We start from the raw sequence: 18,187 nt of genomic DNA on the forward strand, positions 1-18,187 counted from the left end.
TCTTGAGCCGTTGCCTTGGCCCTGTGTTTTGGGTCATAGTCATGCTGGAGTACCCATCCTTGACCCATTTTCAATGCCCTGGCTGAGGGAAGGAGGTGCTCACCCAAGATTTGACGATACATGGTCCCATCCATCGTCCCTTCAATGCGGGGAAGGTGTCCTGTCCCTTTAGCAGAAAAACACCCCCAAAGCATAATATGTCCCCCTTCATGTTTGACGGTGGGGATGGTGTTCTTGGGGTCGTAGGCAGCATTCCTCTACCTCCAAACACAGCGAGTTGAGTTGATGCCAGAGAGCTCGATTTTGGTCTCATCTGACCGCAACACTTTCACCCAGTTCTCTGGGTCATTCAGATGTGCATTGGCAAACTGCAGACGGGCCTGTACATGTGCTGTCTTGAGCAAGGGGACCTTGCGGGCTCTGCAAGATCTCAGTCCTCCACGGCGTAGTGTGTTACCAACTGTTTTCATGGTGACTATGGTCCCAGCTGCCCTGAGATCATTGACAAGTTCTGCCTGTGTAGTTCTGGGCTGCTTCATCACTGTTCTCATTGATCACTGCAACTCCATGAGATGAGATCTTGCATGGAGCCCCAGACCCAGGGAGGTTGACAGTTATTTTGTGTTTCTTCCATTTGCGAATTATTGCACCAGCTGTTGTCACCTTCTCACCAAGCGGCTTGGCAACAGTCTTGTAGCCCAGTCCAGCCTTGTGCGGGTCTACAATCTTATCCTTGACATCCTTGGACAGCTCTTTGGTCATGGTGGCCACTTTGGAATCTGCTAGAACGATTGCTTCTGTCGACAGGTGTCTTTTGTACAGGTACTGTAACGAGCTGGGATTACAGGTAAGACCTTACAGGTAAGCTGGGATTACAGGTAAGACCTTACAGGTAAGATGGGATTACAGGTAAGACCTTACACCTTACAGCAGGTGCCTCTAATCTCAGCTCCTTACATACAGTGAAGATACCAGGTAGCCTAACATCTGGCTGATTGATAGGGGGTCAAATACTTATTTCACTCATTATAATGCACATCAATATCTGACTTTTGTCTTCTGGGTTTCTGGGGGTTTTCCTGTTGTTATTCTGTCTCTCACATCTACAGTAAACCTACCATTAAAATTATGGGCTGGTCATTTCTTCGTCAGAGGGCAAACGGGCAAATTTAGCAGGGGATCAAATACATCCCCCCCCTCACTGTAATTCTGTGGCCCTTCTGTCACACTTGTGCCAAATGTGCCGTAAGATTTCTGTCTTGTCCCCCTATTCTGTTTGCAGTGCTTGGACGGGATAGAATACGACGATTTCCAGTTTGGCCCTCATTTGATGGAGCATAAGGATCTCATGGAGACGGGTAATGAATGCTTTTGGGAGTTTATATGTGCCTCGGGGAATGATAAATTACAAGGGAGGGGAAGTTTCAGTTGAGCTTGTGCATATTGTGTTATGGCTATAAACTGTTGCTCAACGGTCGGTGCTTCTCAAACTTGGGTCCTCAGCTGTTGGGACTACAGTTCCCATCATCCCTGACCTCTGGTCCTGCTAGCTAGGGATGATGGGAGTTGTAGTCCAACAACAGTTGGGGACCGAAGTTTGAGAAACAGTGGCTTAATGGAATTGCATGTGGTTGTGTATACATTGGTCCAATCAGGATATTTTCTTTTTTTTTATCCACAGTTGAAGGCCCGTTCCTCACTATAATTGAGCAGCCAAAGCAGGTATGGATGTAATCATTTGTCACTGAACTTAGTTGCCCCAGCTATGTACCGTATTTTTCGCTCTATAGGACACACCTTGTTTTAGAGGGGGAGAACAAGAAAAAAAACAACCTCCCCCTCTCTGCCCAGCGCCCCCTCAGCAAAGTGGCAGAAGGGGCATGGAAGAGACTTAAGAGCCTCGGACATAAGATTACCAGGTTGATGAACTAGATGGAATGGACAGTAAGGTCTGACATAACCCGAGACCAGGAAGAAGGGACGTTGGATGGAGATTGGAAAAAAGTTTATAAAGAAAAATTGTTATATTGGGAATTAATGTAAATTAATGAATATTGGGGAAAATGTTGGAATGAAACTATCTGGCTTTAGTAGAAATGATATAAGGAGTTATGTATAAATAAGTTTTAAGCTTTAAGGTATTTTTCGGTAAGATAAGGTTAAATAAATTGAGGCAAATTGAATAACAGAATATGGTGAAAGATGGAAAGGATCTGTTGAGTTAAGTAATAGGTTAGACGGTTAAGATAAATTGTTTAATAAAAAGTTAGAAAGATGGAAAGAATTTGCTGAAACAACTAATTAAGCTAGAATACAAAAAGGGAGGTGTGAGGAGGTCAATGAAACAAGTAAATGAAAGGTAAAGATAGGCAAAAAGGGATTGGTATTTTTTTTTATTCTTTGTTGTGATGATGTATTGGTTTTTTATGTATTTTCCCTTTTTTCCCTTTTTATATATTGTAGTTTTTTCTCTTTTTGTGTGTTATTTCTTATTGTGTGTTTTTTCTCTTTTCTCTTTCTCTTTCTTTTTGTAATCTTGAAAACATTGATAAATATTATTTTTTTTAAAAAAGGTGCTGCTGCGCAGAGAGGGGGAGAATTCCCCCCCCTTGTTCTCCCCCTCTAAAACAAGGTGCCGTTCAAGGTGCGTTCAGTCGCCTTCAGGCAGCTACCTTGGAAGGCTGGAGAGCAAGAGGGGTCCCGCGCACCGACCCTTCTTGCTCTCCAGGCTTCAGGTTCCTTTCGACCTGCTCTTTGGGGCTGGCGGGGGGAAGCCCACCTCCAGCCCCAAAGAGCAGGTCGGGGGGCAGCGGAAAGGCGCGAAGCCTTCCTGCTGCTCCGCGAGCTTCTTGAGGCTGCCGGGGAAGCCCGGGGCTATGGCTTCTTTAGCCCCGCGCGCCCTCTCCCGGCTGGAGAGGTAGCGCGCGGCTAAAGAGACTGGCCGTGTCAGTTCCTTCTCCCTCCTGAGGAAAAGCCCGCAAGAGCCGCGCAGAGCTTGTGTGCGGCTTTTGGGGGCTTTTCCTGCCTGCCTCCCCCCTGCATTCGCTCCATAGGACGCACACACATTTCTCCTTCATTTTTGGAGGGGAAAAAGTGCGTCCTATAGAGCGAAAAATATGGTATATGCTGTTGCAAGCACACTTTCCCTAATGGCTTGGTTTGGTGTAACTGGTCATGTAATGGGATGTCTTTGTTTCCCTTTGTCTTCTGCAGCGAGGTTTCCGATTCCGATATGGCTGTGAAGGTCCCTCGCATGGTGGGCTTCCTGGAGCGTCTAGTGAGAAGGGACATAAAACTTACCCCACAGTTAAGGTGAGCATGAGATAGTTTTTAAAAAAATGTATATTCTTCATTGCAAGATAAAAAGTACACAAGAGTAAGATAAGACACAAAAAGAAGAAATGTAGAAAGCAGAACAACAACAAAATTGTATACATTACCCCCCAAAAAAACATTGTGGTTAACCAGACCTTAACCTAATACTGTACAGTATTTATAAAATGAATTTGAAATATTGTTGAATTTGTCCATGGCAAGTCTCCGTTTGTAGGCAACTTGTTCATGTGTAGCGAGTTTGGACGTATATTCAGTCCAGCCGTTGAAGGGAGCTGCTTTATTTTCCCCAGGTTGTCAATATCTGTCTTTTTGCCATAGGGCAGGGAGAGTCCATTCGTATTGTGCCCTTTTGTTAGATTCAGTGTATTGAAATATAGCCCAACCAAATATTGATTAAACTATCTGAAGGTGAGAGCATCAGATGGTTTAATCAGTATTTGGTTGGGCTATATTTGAAGATCTTTAATTTTTTTTTTTTTTTTTAAGAACAGCCATACTCTCGTGGGCCACTGGTATTCCCACTTAGGATAGCCTTTTTGACTAGCAGATGGACATCTGTTGCTTTGGGAGGAGTACAAAGTGCCAATGAAATACTTGGTTTGCAGTCTTCATCCACCTGCACTTTAGGACACACTTTGCAACATTATACCTGGCAGGTGTTGTGAAAATATCGCCTTGCTCTTGTCGGCTGCTTGGCTGAGGAGCTGAGGTGCTTAGTTGCTTAGGGATCAAAGATGTTTTGGTGTCCAGCTCCTCTGAAGGAATGGAGCATTTTCATTTAGCTTGAATCAGGGTGGATTTGATTTAAATCACTAGTCAGTAAGATTTGATTTAAATCACTAGTCAGTAAGACTTGATTGAAATCATTTTATTACAGAAAGACTCATTCTTGCTGGTATAATCTTAATATTTACAACCAGATGGAGGTTTCATTTTTGGGAATTTTCAGAGTGGTTTTTTACACTTACAAAAAAAAAATGCTGATTTGGTTATACTGTTAGAAATACACATATAATTATGAAATTATTGTGAGGTTTAATAAGTTAACTGTTTATATTTGGACAACTTTTCTGCTGTACTTTATTGGAAGGAGAAAAATAATCATTTACTTTAAAACAATTTAATCAATTTATTTAACTAAAACAATAACATTATAGCATATGTATCCATGTTTGTTAACTGATGCGGTTAAACAATAAAATAAAAAAACAACTGACGGAGTTTTAGCACACACGAAAAGCTTAAATCCTTATTTCCTGATGAATAGCCTTTGGACTGTAGTGTAACTTAAATAGAAAACTATATTTAGAACGATTTTTCCTCCAAAAGCATTTTATTTTAAAAATCCAATTAAAATTAAAAAAATCCGATTTAAAAAAAATCTGGTGTTGTTTTTTTTTAAATTTAAAAAATCATTGATTATAATCAATGGAATTAAACATTGGGGGCAGGTTGAGTCACTGGGAATAAGTTGTGAAGAGACCCCAGAGGCAAAGAGTGTAGAGCGGATGGGTCGAGTCATCTGACGGGAAGGCTTTTAGTGGAGGGTGAGGCTTGAGGAAGAAGGAAGAGGAGATGGAGAATTGGGGAAAGAAGGGACTTAATTAGAAGGCATTAAAACCTCATAGTACTTAGTATCAGGAATGTCTGTGTGCCATGAAGGAAGCGAGCGCTGGAGAGGCTGACGGTTGCTCAGTTTCCCTTCAGCTGTGCAAAGCAGGCAAGGACATGAAAAGCAAGCGTGTGAGGCAGTGCTGGATTTACATATTGCAGCCCAGGGCCTCATAACCTAGTGGGGCCTTGGTCTCTTGCCATTTTTTGTGGGGGAAGGGAGGCAGAGTTTACTCTCTAGGCCAGGCATAGGCAAACTCGGCCCTCCAGATGTTTTGGGACTTCAGCTCCCACCATCCCTAGTTAACAGGGCCAGTGGTCAGGGGGGTTGATGGGAATTGTAGTCTCAAAACATCTGGAGGGCCGGGTTTGCCTATGCCTGACTAGGCCCAGTTGCTTTTGTTGTCGTTTAGTCGTGTCCGACTCTTTGTGACCCCCTGGACCAGAGCACTCCAGGCACTCCTGTCTTCCACTGCCTCCCACAGCTTGGTCAAACTCATGCTGGTAGCTTCGAGAACACTGTCCAACCATCTCATCCTCTGTCGTCCCTTTCTCCTTGTACCCTCCATCTTTCCCAGCATCAGGGTCTTTTCCAGGGAGTCTTCTCTTCTCATGAGGTGACCAAAGTATTGGAGCCTCAGCTTCAGGATCTGTCCTTCCAGTGAGCGCTCAGGACTGATTTCCTTAAGAATGGTTAGGTTTGATCTTCTTGCAGTCCATGGAACAGTGAAAAAGAGAACAAGGTTTCATTTCTCATGATCAGGTGCTGTTGAGTTTGGGCCTCCCAAAGTCTCTTAGTCAAAGGCATCCAATTGCTTTAATCTGGCCCTGATGTGAGGGAACAAAAAGGTGGCAGAGGCCAGGAAGATGGGGAAAGTAGTACAAGGCAAAACGGCACAAGGGCTGTGACTGAGAGCAGCTGTGCCTTATTATTGGGAAGGAAATTGGCAGGTCGAGGTGTCCTGAAGGACTATTGACTAGGCCGATGTACTGAGTCGAGACCTTCTGTCCTCCTGGAGCTGATGGAAGTTGTATTTGAGCAACCCCAACCAGCACAGCTGGAGGGCCAGGGGCGGCGCAAGACCATTGGGCTCCTGAGGCGGACCACAAAATGGCGGCTGCTCTCCCCCGCGAGGGAAGAAGGCATGGGTGAAGATCTACCTCAGGAACAAGGGGGGTGGGTGGGAATGAATATCTGCATTGGGAACAAAGGTGGGAGGAGAAGAGCAGTGTTTCTTAATGGCATGAGTTGGCACAGTGGGTGCTGCCAGTTGCAGGATTGCAGCATTGTGAAGGGGCAGCAGATACCTACAAGTGGCAAATAGCTGTGGGATTGAATTTCAGGTGAATTGGCCATTTTTATTTTTAGCTTCAGGCTTGTCAATTGGAGTTTCCTTGGGCTTCACAGATTGACTGGTGTACCTGAGCGGTCCGTTTTAGGATGCATTGCTAAATGGAGGTGTTAATGATTTTCCACAGCTCCGCCTGGTTTTTCTCAGAACTTTGTTGCTGCAGCAGCCTTTATTTTGCGGGGCAAATTTTCCCAAGTATTACTGGATGGGGAAAAAATAAACACTTGCGATAGATAGGAGTTAAAGCTCTTGTTCAACATTAGTGTGGTGAAATCTGTTTCAGATGTTAAAAAGAAGTAAACAACCATTCCCTATCTACTTTGTCTAATCCACTCTTCTGCCTTCCTTTTAACATTTGTCTAACCCCTTCTTTATAAGTAAACTATTTTGTCTTTTTTCTTGTTTTTCAGTTCTATGCAGTTACTAGAGCTGCGCGGAGTGCTCATGTTGTTGAGACACCATTGATTAGTGACATTATTATTATTACCGTATTTCTCGCCCCATAGGACGCATCGGCCCATAGGATGCACCAAGTTTTTTTGGGGGGGAAATAAACAAAAAAAAATTATCCCCCCCCCGCGCTTGTGGGGCCGGCAGCGGGGAGAAGCGCTCTTCTCCCCGCAGCCCGCCTTCAGACCAGGTCTGGGGACAGCGGGAAGAAACGCCGTCCCCACTGTCCCCGGAGCTTGCGGGGCAGGCGGCGGGATCTCCCCGCCGCCAGCCTCCAAACCACTTTGGGAGACAGCGGGATGGCGGTGTTCTGCCTCCCTCTGTCCCCCGACCTTGTGGGGCTGGCGCTGGGGCTCTCCTGAAGCCTGGAGAGCGAGAGGGGTCGGTGTGCACCGACCCCTCTCGCTCTCCAGGCTTCAGCGAAAGCCTGCATTCGCCCCATAGGATGCACACACATTTCCCCTTCGTTTTTGGAGGGGGAAAAGTGCGTCCTATAGGGCGAAAAATAAGGTATTTATTCTAGAACTCCTGAGTGTATTGGCTTTCTGATGGCTACTTAAAGTGTACAGATTCATTTTGTGTAAGGTTGCCTATGTCAGGATCTGTGGCAGCGGAAAGAAAAGCTGACTGTAGTCTTTGGAGATAATTTGTGCTACGTTTGTGTGAGGCCCATCCCTTTTAGACAAAAAGAAAAGGAAAAAAAGGGTCCTGTTTCAGGTGTACACAAAGTAGAATCAGGCTTTGTTGTGAAGAAACCCAAATCCTGCACCAGTGTTTTTTTCTTTGTAATAACAGAAAATGAATTACTTTGGCTACAATTGCATTGCGTACCTTATTTTATCTGTATCTGGCTGCAATCTGAATTTTAAAATTTAAACTTTTAACATTTAATGATTTGAAATTGTGATTGTGAAATCTGGCTGTAATAGAGGTGACTCTTAAAGTTTACACCAGACTAGTAAACTTACTTTCGTTACTTATTTCCGCACTGATTCAGGGGCCTGTCCTGAAATTTTTACTGAGTGCTTTCTTGGGCAGTTGATGGTTGCTTTCAAGAAGCTATGCCTTGAAAATGGCTTTGTGCTAGGTAAATTGTCACAGGAGATTGGAACCTTCCACTTCCACTTTGGATTAATCATAGCATAGCATGTTGTCTGAGCCCTAAACCAATTAATCTTAACTGTGGCTAGCAAAAACGACCCAGCTTCATAAACCGTGGCTTGAAGTTGCCCTTCTGCTATCCGTGGTGAAGATTAACTAGTTATTTCTACAGTCATACCTCATGTTGTGTTCGCTTTATGCTGCGTCTTTTTGTTTTATGTCCCGTGGCAACCTGGAAGTAGTGGAACAGGTTACTTCCGGGTTTCACTGCTCGCACCTGCGCAGAAGCACTAAATCGTGCTGCGCGCCTGCACAGATGCAGCACTTTGAGTTGCGGGCATTTCATGTTACGGACGGGCCTCCAGAACGGATCCCGTCCGTAACACGAGGTATCCACTGTATTTGGATGAAGCAGCAAGTTGCAGTTAAAAAATAAAATAAAATGGAAGCTTCCACATTCCTTGCAGCTGTGTTGAAGGAGGCTGGCATGTGGTTGGGGTGGGAATGTACGAGCCCAGGTTGAGGCGAAATTCATTTTCACAATGCGAAACTGTGGCTTACTCTGGTTTCAAATTAACCCAGTAATATTGCTGATGGGAATTCTGGGGAGAAAAACTGATCCATAGGCCTAAAAGTATGTGTTACAAACAATTGTCCTCTCTCTGGCGGGACTCTACTCACTTGGACTTCTTTTTCATTGCCAGATCTCCAATTATTTCGGGATGGCTAGGATAGAAGTGGACCTGGTGACTCATACTGACCCTCCGCAGGTGCATGCCCACAGCCTCGTGGGAAAGCAGTGCAACGAAGCTGGCAATTGCATTGTAACTGTCGGCCCAAAGGACATGACGGCACAGTACGTATGAGCTGGTGGGTGGGGAGTTGTAGATAGTAATGCTTTTTTGTAAAATTCTGATTTTGTAAAAAGCAGAATTTTGACTATATTTTTGGCTCTGGCGAGCTAGAGCTAAGCGTTTCTTTAAAGAAATGGCACTTAACTCACAATACAGAGGTACCTCGGGTCTTGAACGTAAGACCGTTTGTGTTCCGAATCGTTAGAAAACCAAGGCACAAAACCAAGTCAGCAAAATCAATTGAGAAAATTGAAAAACACGCAGCGGAAGCGTTTGACTTCCGAGGTGCGTTTGAAAACGGAAGCATTTACTTCTGGGTTTTCGGTGTTCGGGTTCCAAAACGTTTGTCAACAGAGATGTTCGAGAACTGAGGTACCACTGTACAGCTGGATATTTTACACTGGCCAAATATTGCACACTTAACCAATTAGTTAAGAATTTTGGAACAGTCATTTATTGCAGTATAAAATATTGAGAGCATTTCCTCTTCCTGGACTTAGCTGGGGGTTGAACTGGCAACTTCTAGACCACAGCATGCTCTCAGGACCAGATGGCTGAGCCTTATGTCGCCATTAGGCTCTGATGTCTTAATTAGTTTTCTTATTTTTTGTTGCACTTTTCTTTATTGTAAGATAAATTTGATGAGTTTAATGCAAGCATAAAACAGAATTGTTCTTTCTCAGAGGAGGAGGAAGATATGCTGTGAAGAGTAAGTTTGCCCATCTGTTTCTGGAGGCAAGTCTAGCTGTCCATCACATCTCCACAATTCCAGTGGTTAAGAATCCTTTCCCAATTCTTAACTGGCTTTTGTCAGGAGGGTAGAGTGGTTTTTTTTGGCTCTAGAGCTATTGGCCCTATTTTTGCTCTTCAGATTCCCCCACTTGCTCCCCCAGACTCGGACAGGTGCCTTTCTTTTTCTTTCCTGTGGGAAAATATATTGTTGAAATGCAAAGTAAGCATAGCTTACTACTAGGAAGCTAACTCTTCTAGGTCAGTGTTCCCCATCCTTGGGCCTCCAGCTGTTTTTGGACTACAATTCCCATCATCCTTGATCACTGGTCTTGCTAGCGAGGGATGATGGGAGTTGTAGTCCAAAAACAGCTGGAGGCCCAAGGTTGGGGAACACTGTTCTAGGTGACAACTTCATTGTAATGACTATACATTGTCCAAACTCTCTATATTCAAAGAGAACTTTACTTTCATTAACTGAAAAGAATGTATTCACAACCTCATGCTTATTCACTTTGTTCCTTATAGAGAGCTTCTGCGCAGGTTTCTCCTTAGTAACATTTAGGGATCTTCCTCTGTCTGTTTCGCTTCAGACAGATCACTCTGACACAACATTGTCCTCAGCGGTATCCTGAGAAGTCTCTCTCAGCAGCCGTTCTCCACACACAGAGAGCAGAAAGCAGTTAAAAATGACAGTTACCGGAATAACAGTCACAACACAATGGAATGCCTCTCTCATGTGACTCACAGCCAGCCAATCACATGAGAGCTATTGCAAAAGAAAAAACCCCATGTTAAAACTACACAGTAATTTAACATAAGTAAAAATTCCCATTTCAGGAATTAAATCATTATCCTTAACGGGGGTGGGGGTGGGGGAAGGAGACGAGGAAGAGGACTTTGCACTTCCCCATAGAGAATGTATTTGATGTTGAGCCCATGTAAATAATGCCTCCAAAGCATCCATAAATCAGATTCTTTCCTTCAGTCAAGTCTGGATTGAGGCCTTTGTCTAGGCAGATCAATCATCCATGGCATTTTTCAGTGTCCTGGGTTTAGTCTGCAACATGTCCACATCTTGCCTATGAATCGTGCAAAGCACTTTCTCAACAGTGCACAGATTTCCTGTGTGGAAACGTTACTCTGTTTGAACACTTGTCTCTCTTGAACCTGTTTGCATGAGTCCCATTAAGCACCTGACCTTTGGCTGTGTTTGGCTGGCTCATGGAGGGCTTTTAAAAAACGTGTTTGTCTGCGAGTAAGCTAAGTTTGTGTATGTTTTTGAGGAGCTACACTGTGAGCCTTGTCAATGGGTGGAAGACGCCCATCGCATATTGTTTTGTGCTTACTTCACTTTCTTCCAGTGCTAATCTTCTAAAAAAGAGAGGTGCCAGGTACTGAGTTTTGTAAATGAACTGGTTGGATGCTACTGGGAAAGTCTCCCTGCTCCTCCACACATTAATGACTTCAGCTTTTCTAGACTGGTGCAGGATATGGCCTCGCAGCAGAATCAACACTGCAGGCCCCTTTCTGTTGTTTTCAATCCTTATTGGCTGCCAATGCGGCAACGCATCTCCCTTCCTTGTTCGGAGGAAGAGAAGGAGGCCCTTCCTCAGTTCTTTATATTTTCTTAAAGAATGCCTAACCGCTTCCTTCCCTCAGAATAAGGCAGAGAGGAGGGGAAGAGGCCCTGCTGTCCTGTTGCCATGTTGGCAGTAGTGAAACATTAAAAATAGAAGAAGGCTGAGTAGAGTGGCAGATGAGGAAGGGCCTCATTTTGCTCATTTTCCGAGCACAATTCAAAGTGTTGGTGTTGACCTTTAAAGCCTAAACGGCCTCGGCCCAGTATACCTGAAGGAGCGTCTCCACCCCCATCGTTCTGCCCAGACGCTGAGATCCAGCGCCAAGGGCCTTCTGGCAGTTTCCTCAGTGCGAGAAGCAAACCTACAGGGAACCAGGCAGAGGGCCTTCTCGGTAGTGGCACCAGCCCTGTGCAACACTCTCCCATCAGATGTCAAAGAGATAAACAACTACCAGACTTTTAGAAAACATCTGAAGGCAGCCCTGTTCAGGGAAGTTTTTCATGTGTGACATTTTGATGTATTTTTAATCTTTGTTGGAAGCCGCCCAGAGTGGCTGGGGAAACCCAGCCAGATGGGCGGGGTACAAATACTAAATTATTATTATTATTGTTGTTATTATTATTATTATTGATGAACTGGGCTTGACTGGGAGGTGGCTTCTTCCCCTTAGTGATCAAGACAGGACGGTCAAAAGCCTTTGCTCCAGAGATTGATAGGTGGGGTCACCTTTCTCAGGATATTGTCTTAATGTTGAGGAGAATGAATGGTCAGTACTCTAGTCACGGCAGCCCAGTGGGTAGATTTTGCTGTTTCTTCCGATCATTTAGCTACCTGCTGATGCTCAAAAGAGATAGGTTCATGGGTTCTAGTCAGATCTTGATGTCAATATTGTTTATCCAGATCCAGCAAAAAAACCCCATGAAATCCAAACTTGAAATGGAGATTTTACCAGGTAGAGGTTTACTTGCACTGTTTCTTTTCACTGCACAGTAGGCCTGCAGAATTTAGAGCAAGCAAAGTTCAGTGCTCTGTCTCTTCTTCCATTTCTTTTAGAAGAGCAAAAGAGAAAAGCTGATGCAATTTAGAGTCCATTGCGGTTAATTGATTCTACATGCACAACAGCATGACCGCCTCTTGTTTATTTGTCATGCCCCTTTGTTAACACAGGAGAGTTCCCATTGCTTTGTCCCAGTTCCTGCCAACCTAGCAGTTTGAAGCATACCAGTGTGAGTAGATAAATAGGTACCATTGTGGCAGGAAGCTAAACGGCGTTTCCATGGGCTGTGGCACTCGTCACTGTGTTCCATGCACCAGAAGTGGTTTAGTCCTGCTCGCTACATGACCAGGAAAAGCTTTCTGTGGACAAACACTGGCTCCCTCGGCCTGAAAGCGGAGATGAGTGCCACACCCCATAGTCAAATTCAACTGGACTTAGCCATCCAGGGGTCCTTTACCTTTTACCTTTTATTAACATGGGGAGTTAAATAAGTTGTTTTTATTCTGACCTCTTGTTATCTGTGCTTTTTGTTTTCCATTAAATATTTTCAAGACATGTTCAGCCCCAGTAGTGGTGACTGGGATCTCCTGCTCTTGTTCTTGGGTGCATCGCTGCCCAACTAGGCACTTTCGCTGACATGAGGTGTTGATTTGTCCTTTCTCAGATTTAACAACCTGGGGGTGCTCCATGTGACCAAGAAAAACATGATGGAGGTCATTCGGGACAAGCTGAAGAAGCAGAAGTTGCGGACCAGAGTGCAGTCTCTGACAGGTGACCTTGAACTGGGAAGGAAACATCTGGGGAGTGGTTTGCTAGGAACTGTCTGCCCCTCTACCTGTTAAACTATTTGGGGTGTGTGTGTGTGTGTGTGTTGAGGTTCTATAACTGATTTGGAGTACAGTGGTACCTCAGGTTACATACGCTTCAGGTTACATATGCTTCAGGTTACAGACTCCGCTAACCCAGAAATAGTGCTTCAGGTTAAGAACTTTGCTTCAGGATGAGAACAGAAATCGTGCTTTGGCGGCGCGGCGGCAGCGGGAGGCCCCATTAGCTAAAGTGGTGCTTCAGGTTAAGAACAGTTTCAGGTTAAGAACGGACCACCGGAACGAATTAAGTACTTAACCCGAGATACCACTGTAGTGGATTAGTTCCAGTTCACTCTGGGACTAGAGGAGCAAGATTCATACCACGTTTCTCACTTGAAGTGCGCAACAAGTTAATTGGTGCAAAGTGTTAGCATGGCTAAGTATGGTTAAGTATGAGTGAAAAAGAGTTACTTGCCAGTGACAAGAAGCTTCACACAATTTTCCTCTTAATAGCATTCTTAGTTTACAAAACATGACTGAGGTTTTGGATGTGCCTGGCTTCTCCAAGACAGCAGTCATAGAATTAGTACTGTAGAGTTGGAAGGGACCCTGCGGGTGATCTAGTCCAACCCCTTGCAATGCAGGAATATTCAGCTATCCCATACGGGGATCGAACCTGCAACCTTGGCGTTACCAGCGCCACGCTCTAATCAACCGAGCTATCCAGGTGACAATGAGTCTACGCACCTGACTTTAAAGGATCTTGGGTTTCCATGCAGAACTGTGCCTCTGAGCGAGTGTAGAAGGCATTGCCCTCTATAGAGTGGCCGGAATCTGATCCTTCCCACTATGTCTGGAATTGGAAGGAAGGCCCTTTAACTCAAAATCACCCCTTTCTGGGGTAGGGGGCGGGGCTTGAAATCTGGTGTACCTAATAGGGGCAAGGTACAGGAAAGGGGAGGGACGCGGGTGGCGCTGTGGGTTAAACCACAGAGCCTCTTGCCGATCAGAAGGTTGGCGGTTCGAATCCCTGTGACGGGGTGAGCTCCTGTTGTTCGGTCCCAGCTCCTGCCAACCTAGCAGTTTGAAAGCATGCCAGTGCAAGTAAATAAATAGGTACCGCTCCGGCGGGAAGGTAAACGGCATTTCCGTGCGCTGCTCTGGTTCACCAGAAGCGGCTTAGTCATGCTGGCCACATGACCTGGAAACTGTGCGCCGGCTCCCTCGGCCAATAAAGCGAGATGAGCGCCGCAACCCCAGAGTCAGTCACGAATGGACCTAATGGTCAGGGGTCCCTTTACCTTTACCTGTACAGGAAAGGGGAAGACTGAAATTAGGGAGAGGAGAGTGGTGAAAGGGCAGAGCAGAGTTGAGAACAGAACACAGCATGTGAGAGGAATGGCTTGCTGGAGCTTAGCATGAACTTCCCTTTCTATTGCCAGGCCCTTGGGCTTGAAACCTGGGAACAAACAATCGCATTCGAGCTTGTGTAGTGTTCCTTTTTTCTTCACTTTCTGTAAGATTGCCTCTTAAAATAGGGGCCAGCATTGAAGTATGACTTTCTAGAAGCTGGTCTCTAGTGGGAGCTTTGTGCTTCCAGTGGAAGACTCACTTACATGGGTTTGATTAAAATGGGACAGCTTGTTCATGTGTTTTTCCGGGGTGTAATGGTCCAAAAGCAAGTCAGGGTCGCCCTTGCTGTAGCCCCCAAGGTTTTGTTTGAGACATCAGAAGCTATTATGAGGGATTGACTGACATAACTTTCCAACCAACTCAATTCCGCTTTTCTCAGTATGCCCGGTGTAATGTGGACCTTTATGTCTTTTCGATATAATTTCCTGCACAGTTATCAACCCAGTAAAGGTGCAGGAGCCCAGAAATTCTGGATTCAGATCTTTGCCTCTGCTGTAAACTTTGTAGGTGCCTTTGGGCCAGTTGCAATTTCTTGACCTTGGATCTCCAGCCTGTAATTTGGAGATCGTGATTCTGACCTCTCTCACGCGCAGTTATTGCAAGGATTATATGGAGCACTTCAAAAACTCAAGGCTCTTTGCAAATGTTATGTAATTGGCTTTCCGCTTGCCGACGACAAGGACACACTTCAACCCCCATCCTGCCACATGGGAGCCACTTCCAAGAAGCCATGTGTTTTAGTAGAGTGTGGGGAAAGCCCACCGGGGTCCCCCAGGGGTGGGAGAGAACACACAGCAATTGCTGCAGGAGTCTTAGCGCCATGTAGATCCAAAATAATTTCTCTTCCAGCTGTTGGTTCATATGGTAGGCGGAGATTGTATACATGACATGCGATTGCAAATCACCGAGAGCATCCTGCCTCATTAAGAGTTACTCTGATAGCAAGAGTAGGGCTGGGTGATATATTGACGTATCGCCCAAAACCGGTTTGAAGTCCATATTGTGATACCTGTTTCGTAATTTTTGACTTGGCAATATATCGCGAAGCATGATATGTGTGTGTGCTATGCAAAAATATGGGAAAAACTGAAGCCAGCCCAATGCCTCTACATAGCTCCATCCTTATTCCTGACATTGTGATATATCAGTATATCGCAATGTTTAGTTGGTGACGTATTGTGATGTTTAATACCAGATATCGCCTGGCCCTAAGCAAGAGGACCATTAAGCCGGGGCTGTTCAAGCATATCTTTAAAAAAAAACTTTGGTGCCCAGGCTGGACAGATCCCATCATCACGGCATTATTTTCAAAGGCAGCCCATACAGCAGAAATGGGGTATTTGTTGTCCTTCAGAGTCATTATGAGATGACCTCTTGCCTTTGGTAGGGAAGGGAACACTTCAACGTGGGGTACAGGACCCCCGGGTTCGTGGATGTAGTAGCCCTTGTTTGCCAGGTGTATAATTCAGCATCTCCTTTGGCAGAATCTGAAGAAGAGGAGATTGAGCAAGAGGCTAAGGAGCTGAAGAAAACAATGGACCTCAGCATTGTCCGGCTGCGATTCAGCGCCTACCTTCGTGACAGCAGTGGGAACTTCAGCCTGGCGCTGAAGCCGGTTATCTCGGACCCTATCCATGACAGCAGTAAGTCTTCCCTCTTGGTCTGTGGACTGACCTCAGTTGGGGTTTCACCCTTGTTTGGAAGAGAGCCATGGAGCAAGCATCTGCCACTGTGTCTGCTGCTTGGCCAGGTGTTGAACGTAGGCATCTGGTTAGCCACAGTATGGTCCAAACCATAGAGCCTCTTGGGCTTGCCGATCGGGAAGTCGGCGGTTCAAATCCCCGTGACAGAGTGAGCTCCCATCGTTCTGTCCCAGCTCCTGCCAACCTAGCATTTGAAGCACACCAGTGCAAGTAGATAAATAGGTACTGCTGTGGCGGGAAGGTAAACGGCGTTTCCGTGCCCTCTGGTTTCCACCACGGTGTCCCGTTGCACCAGAAGCGGTTTAGTCATGTTGGCCACATGACCCAGAAAGCTGTCTCTGGACAAACGCCGGCTCCCTTGGCCTGAAGTAAGATGAGTGCTGCCATCCACATAGTTGCCCTTGACTGGACTTAACTGTCCAGGGGTCCTTTATCTTTACCTTTTTACCTTGCTGGGATGGGTGGTGCTTTGACCTCATCCAGCTGCTTATGTTCTTAAGAAGAGTTCTGCTAGCTTGCAGGACTGGCTTTCATTTCACTTTTTATTTGTATACCTCCTTTCTATATTACTATACGGAAGGCGGTTTGCAAACTAAAGAGATGACAAAAATCACACACACACCTTGTAACAAGCTGATCAAGTACAAAAAAAGTCATAATGCAGACATAACATTAAAATAAGCAACTTACTTCAGATAAAGCAATGCTCAGTAATCCATTAGAATATAATGGTGCACAATGAAATTAAATATCAGCAAACCGTAATTAAACATAAATTCTTAACGGCAGGGGTCAGCAACCTTTTTTAGCTGTAGGCCGGTCCACCGTCCCTCAGACCATGTGGTTGGCTGGACTATATTTTGGGGGGGAAATGAACGAATTCCTATGCCCCACAAATAACCCAGAGATGCATTTTAAATAACAGGACACATTCTACTCATGTAAAAACACGCTGATTCCTGGACCGTCCGTGGGCCGGATTGAGAAGGCAATTGGGTCGCATCTGGCCCAAAGGCCTTAGGTTTCCTACCCCTGTTTAACGCTCTTAACAATTACAATAAATAATTACCGTATTTTTCGCCCTATAAGACGCACTTTTCCCCCTCCAAAAATGAAGGGGAAATGTGTGTGCGTCTTATGGGGCGAATGCAGGCTTTCACTGAAGCCAGGAGAGCGAGGGGGGTCGGTGCACACCCCAGGGACAGCTGGGAGACGCAGCGCGTCTTCCTGCTGTCCCCAGACCTGATCTGAAGGCGGGCGGCGGGGAGAAGAGCACTTCTCCCCGCTGCCGGCCCCACAAGCGCCTGGGGGGGGGGAATAATTTTTTTTCTTTATTTCCCCCCCCCCCCAAAAAAAAAAAAACTTGGTGCGTCCTATGGGCCGGTGCGTCCTATGGGGCGAAAAATACGGTACTAAACCGTTAGCAATTAAAAAAAGAACAGCAAGTCACAATGCGTAAAATGCCACAATACATAAAAAACCATGTAAAAGGGTCAAACAAATGCACACAACTTATCACATTGTTTTATTTAATCCTGGAACTCCTGTCTTCAGCGTGATCTCTGATATTGGGAAGACCACCACAGCTGCATTTAGGCCTCAAGGTTGACACATCTGTTGAGAGGAGTATGTCATCCTTCTCCCCAGGTCCTGATTGTTGATATTTTGGGTCTTGCAGACTTTGTGGAACACTAATTTCAAGTTTTCACATATGTGCTGGAGAGCTTACAAGCTCAGGTGGGGCGCGGGGAACTGGGCTGTATGGGAGACACCACAAACTATGGCCACCAGGTGGCAAGTAGTAGCCATAAATCACTTCCTGTCTGAGCGTGTCGTGAGGCCTTCCACCAAGATCTCCTTACATTGCACAGAACATGGAAGAGAGTTGAATCCCTCTCTGCACCACATTTTGGAGGTCCCTCCCACTCCTCAGTCTCCATAAAGGTAAAGGGTAAAGGGACCCCTGACCATTAAGTCCAGTCGTGACCGACTCTGGGGTTGTGCGCTCATCTCGCTCTATAGGCCGAGGGAGCCGGCGTTTGTCCGCAGACAGCTTCCAGATCATGTGGCCAGCATGACTAAGCCGCTTCTGGTGAACCAGAGCGGCACACGGAAATGCCATTTACCTTCCCGCCGGAGTGGTCCCTATTTATCTACTTGCACTTTGACATGCTTTCGAACTGCTAGGTTGGCAGCAGCAGGGGCCGAGCAACGGGAACTCACCCCGTTGAGGGGATTCAAACCGCCGA

The 18,187-nt window shown here is 45.7% G+C and overlaps 1 protein-coding gene across 1 annotated transcript in view; it reads left to right on the forward strand.

Moving 5' to 3' along the window:
* NFKB2 (nuclear factor kappa B subunit 2) overlaps positions 1-18,187 on the forward strand; it is a 40,157-nt gene that overhangs the window by 2,899 nt on the left and 19,071 nt on the right. Inside the window, exons 3-8 of the mRNA XM_077930685.1 lie at positions 1,283-1,358; positions 1,682-1,722; positions 3,214-3,312; positions 8,555-8,706; positions 12,678-12,784; positions 15,720-15,878. Of these exons, the coding sequence (XP_077786811.1) occupies positions 1,283-1,358; positions 1,682-1,722; positions 3,214-3,312; positions 8,555-8,706; positions 12,678-12,784; positions 15,720-15,878 (634 nt within the window). The remainder of the gene's footprint in view (positions 1-1,282; positions 1,359-1,681; positions 1,723-3,213; positions 3,313-8,554; positions 8,707-12,677; positions 12,785-15,719; positions 15,879-18,187) is intronic.

The sequence above is a fragment of the Podarcis muralis genome, chromosome 6 (genome assembly GCF_964188315.1).
Source record: "Podarcis muralis chromosome 6, rPodMur119.hap1.1, whole genome shotgun sequence".
NCBI lineage: Eukaryota > Metazoa > Chordata > Lepidosauria > Squamata > Lacertidae > Podarcis > Podarcis muralis.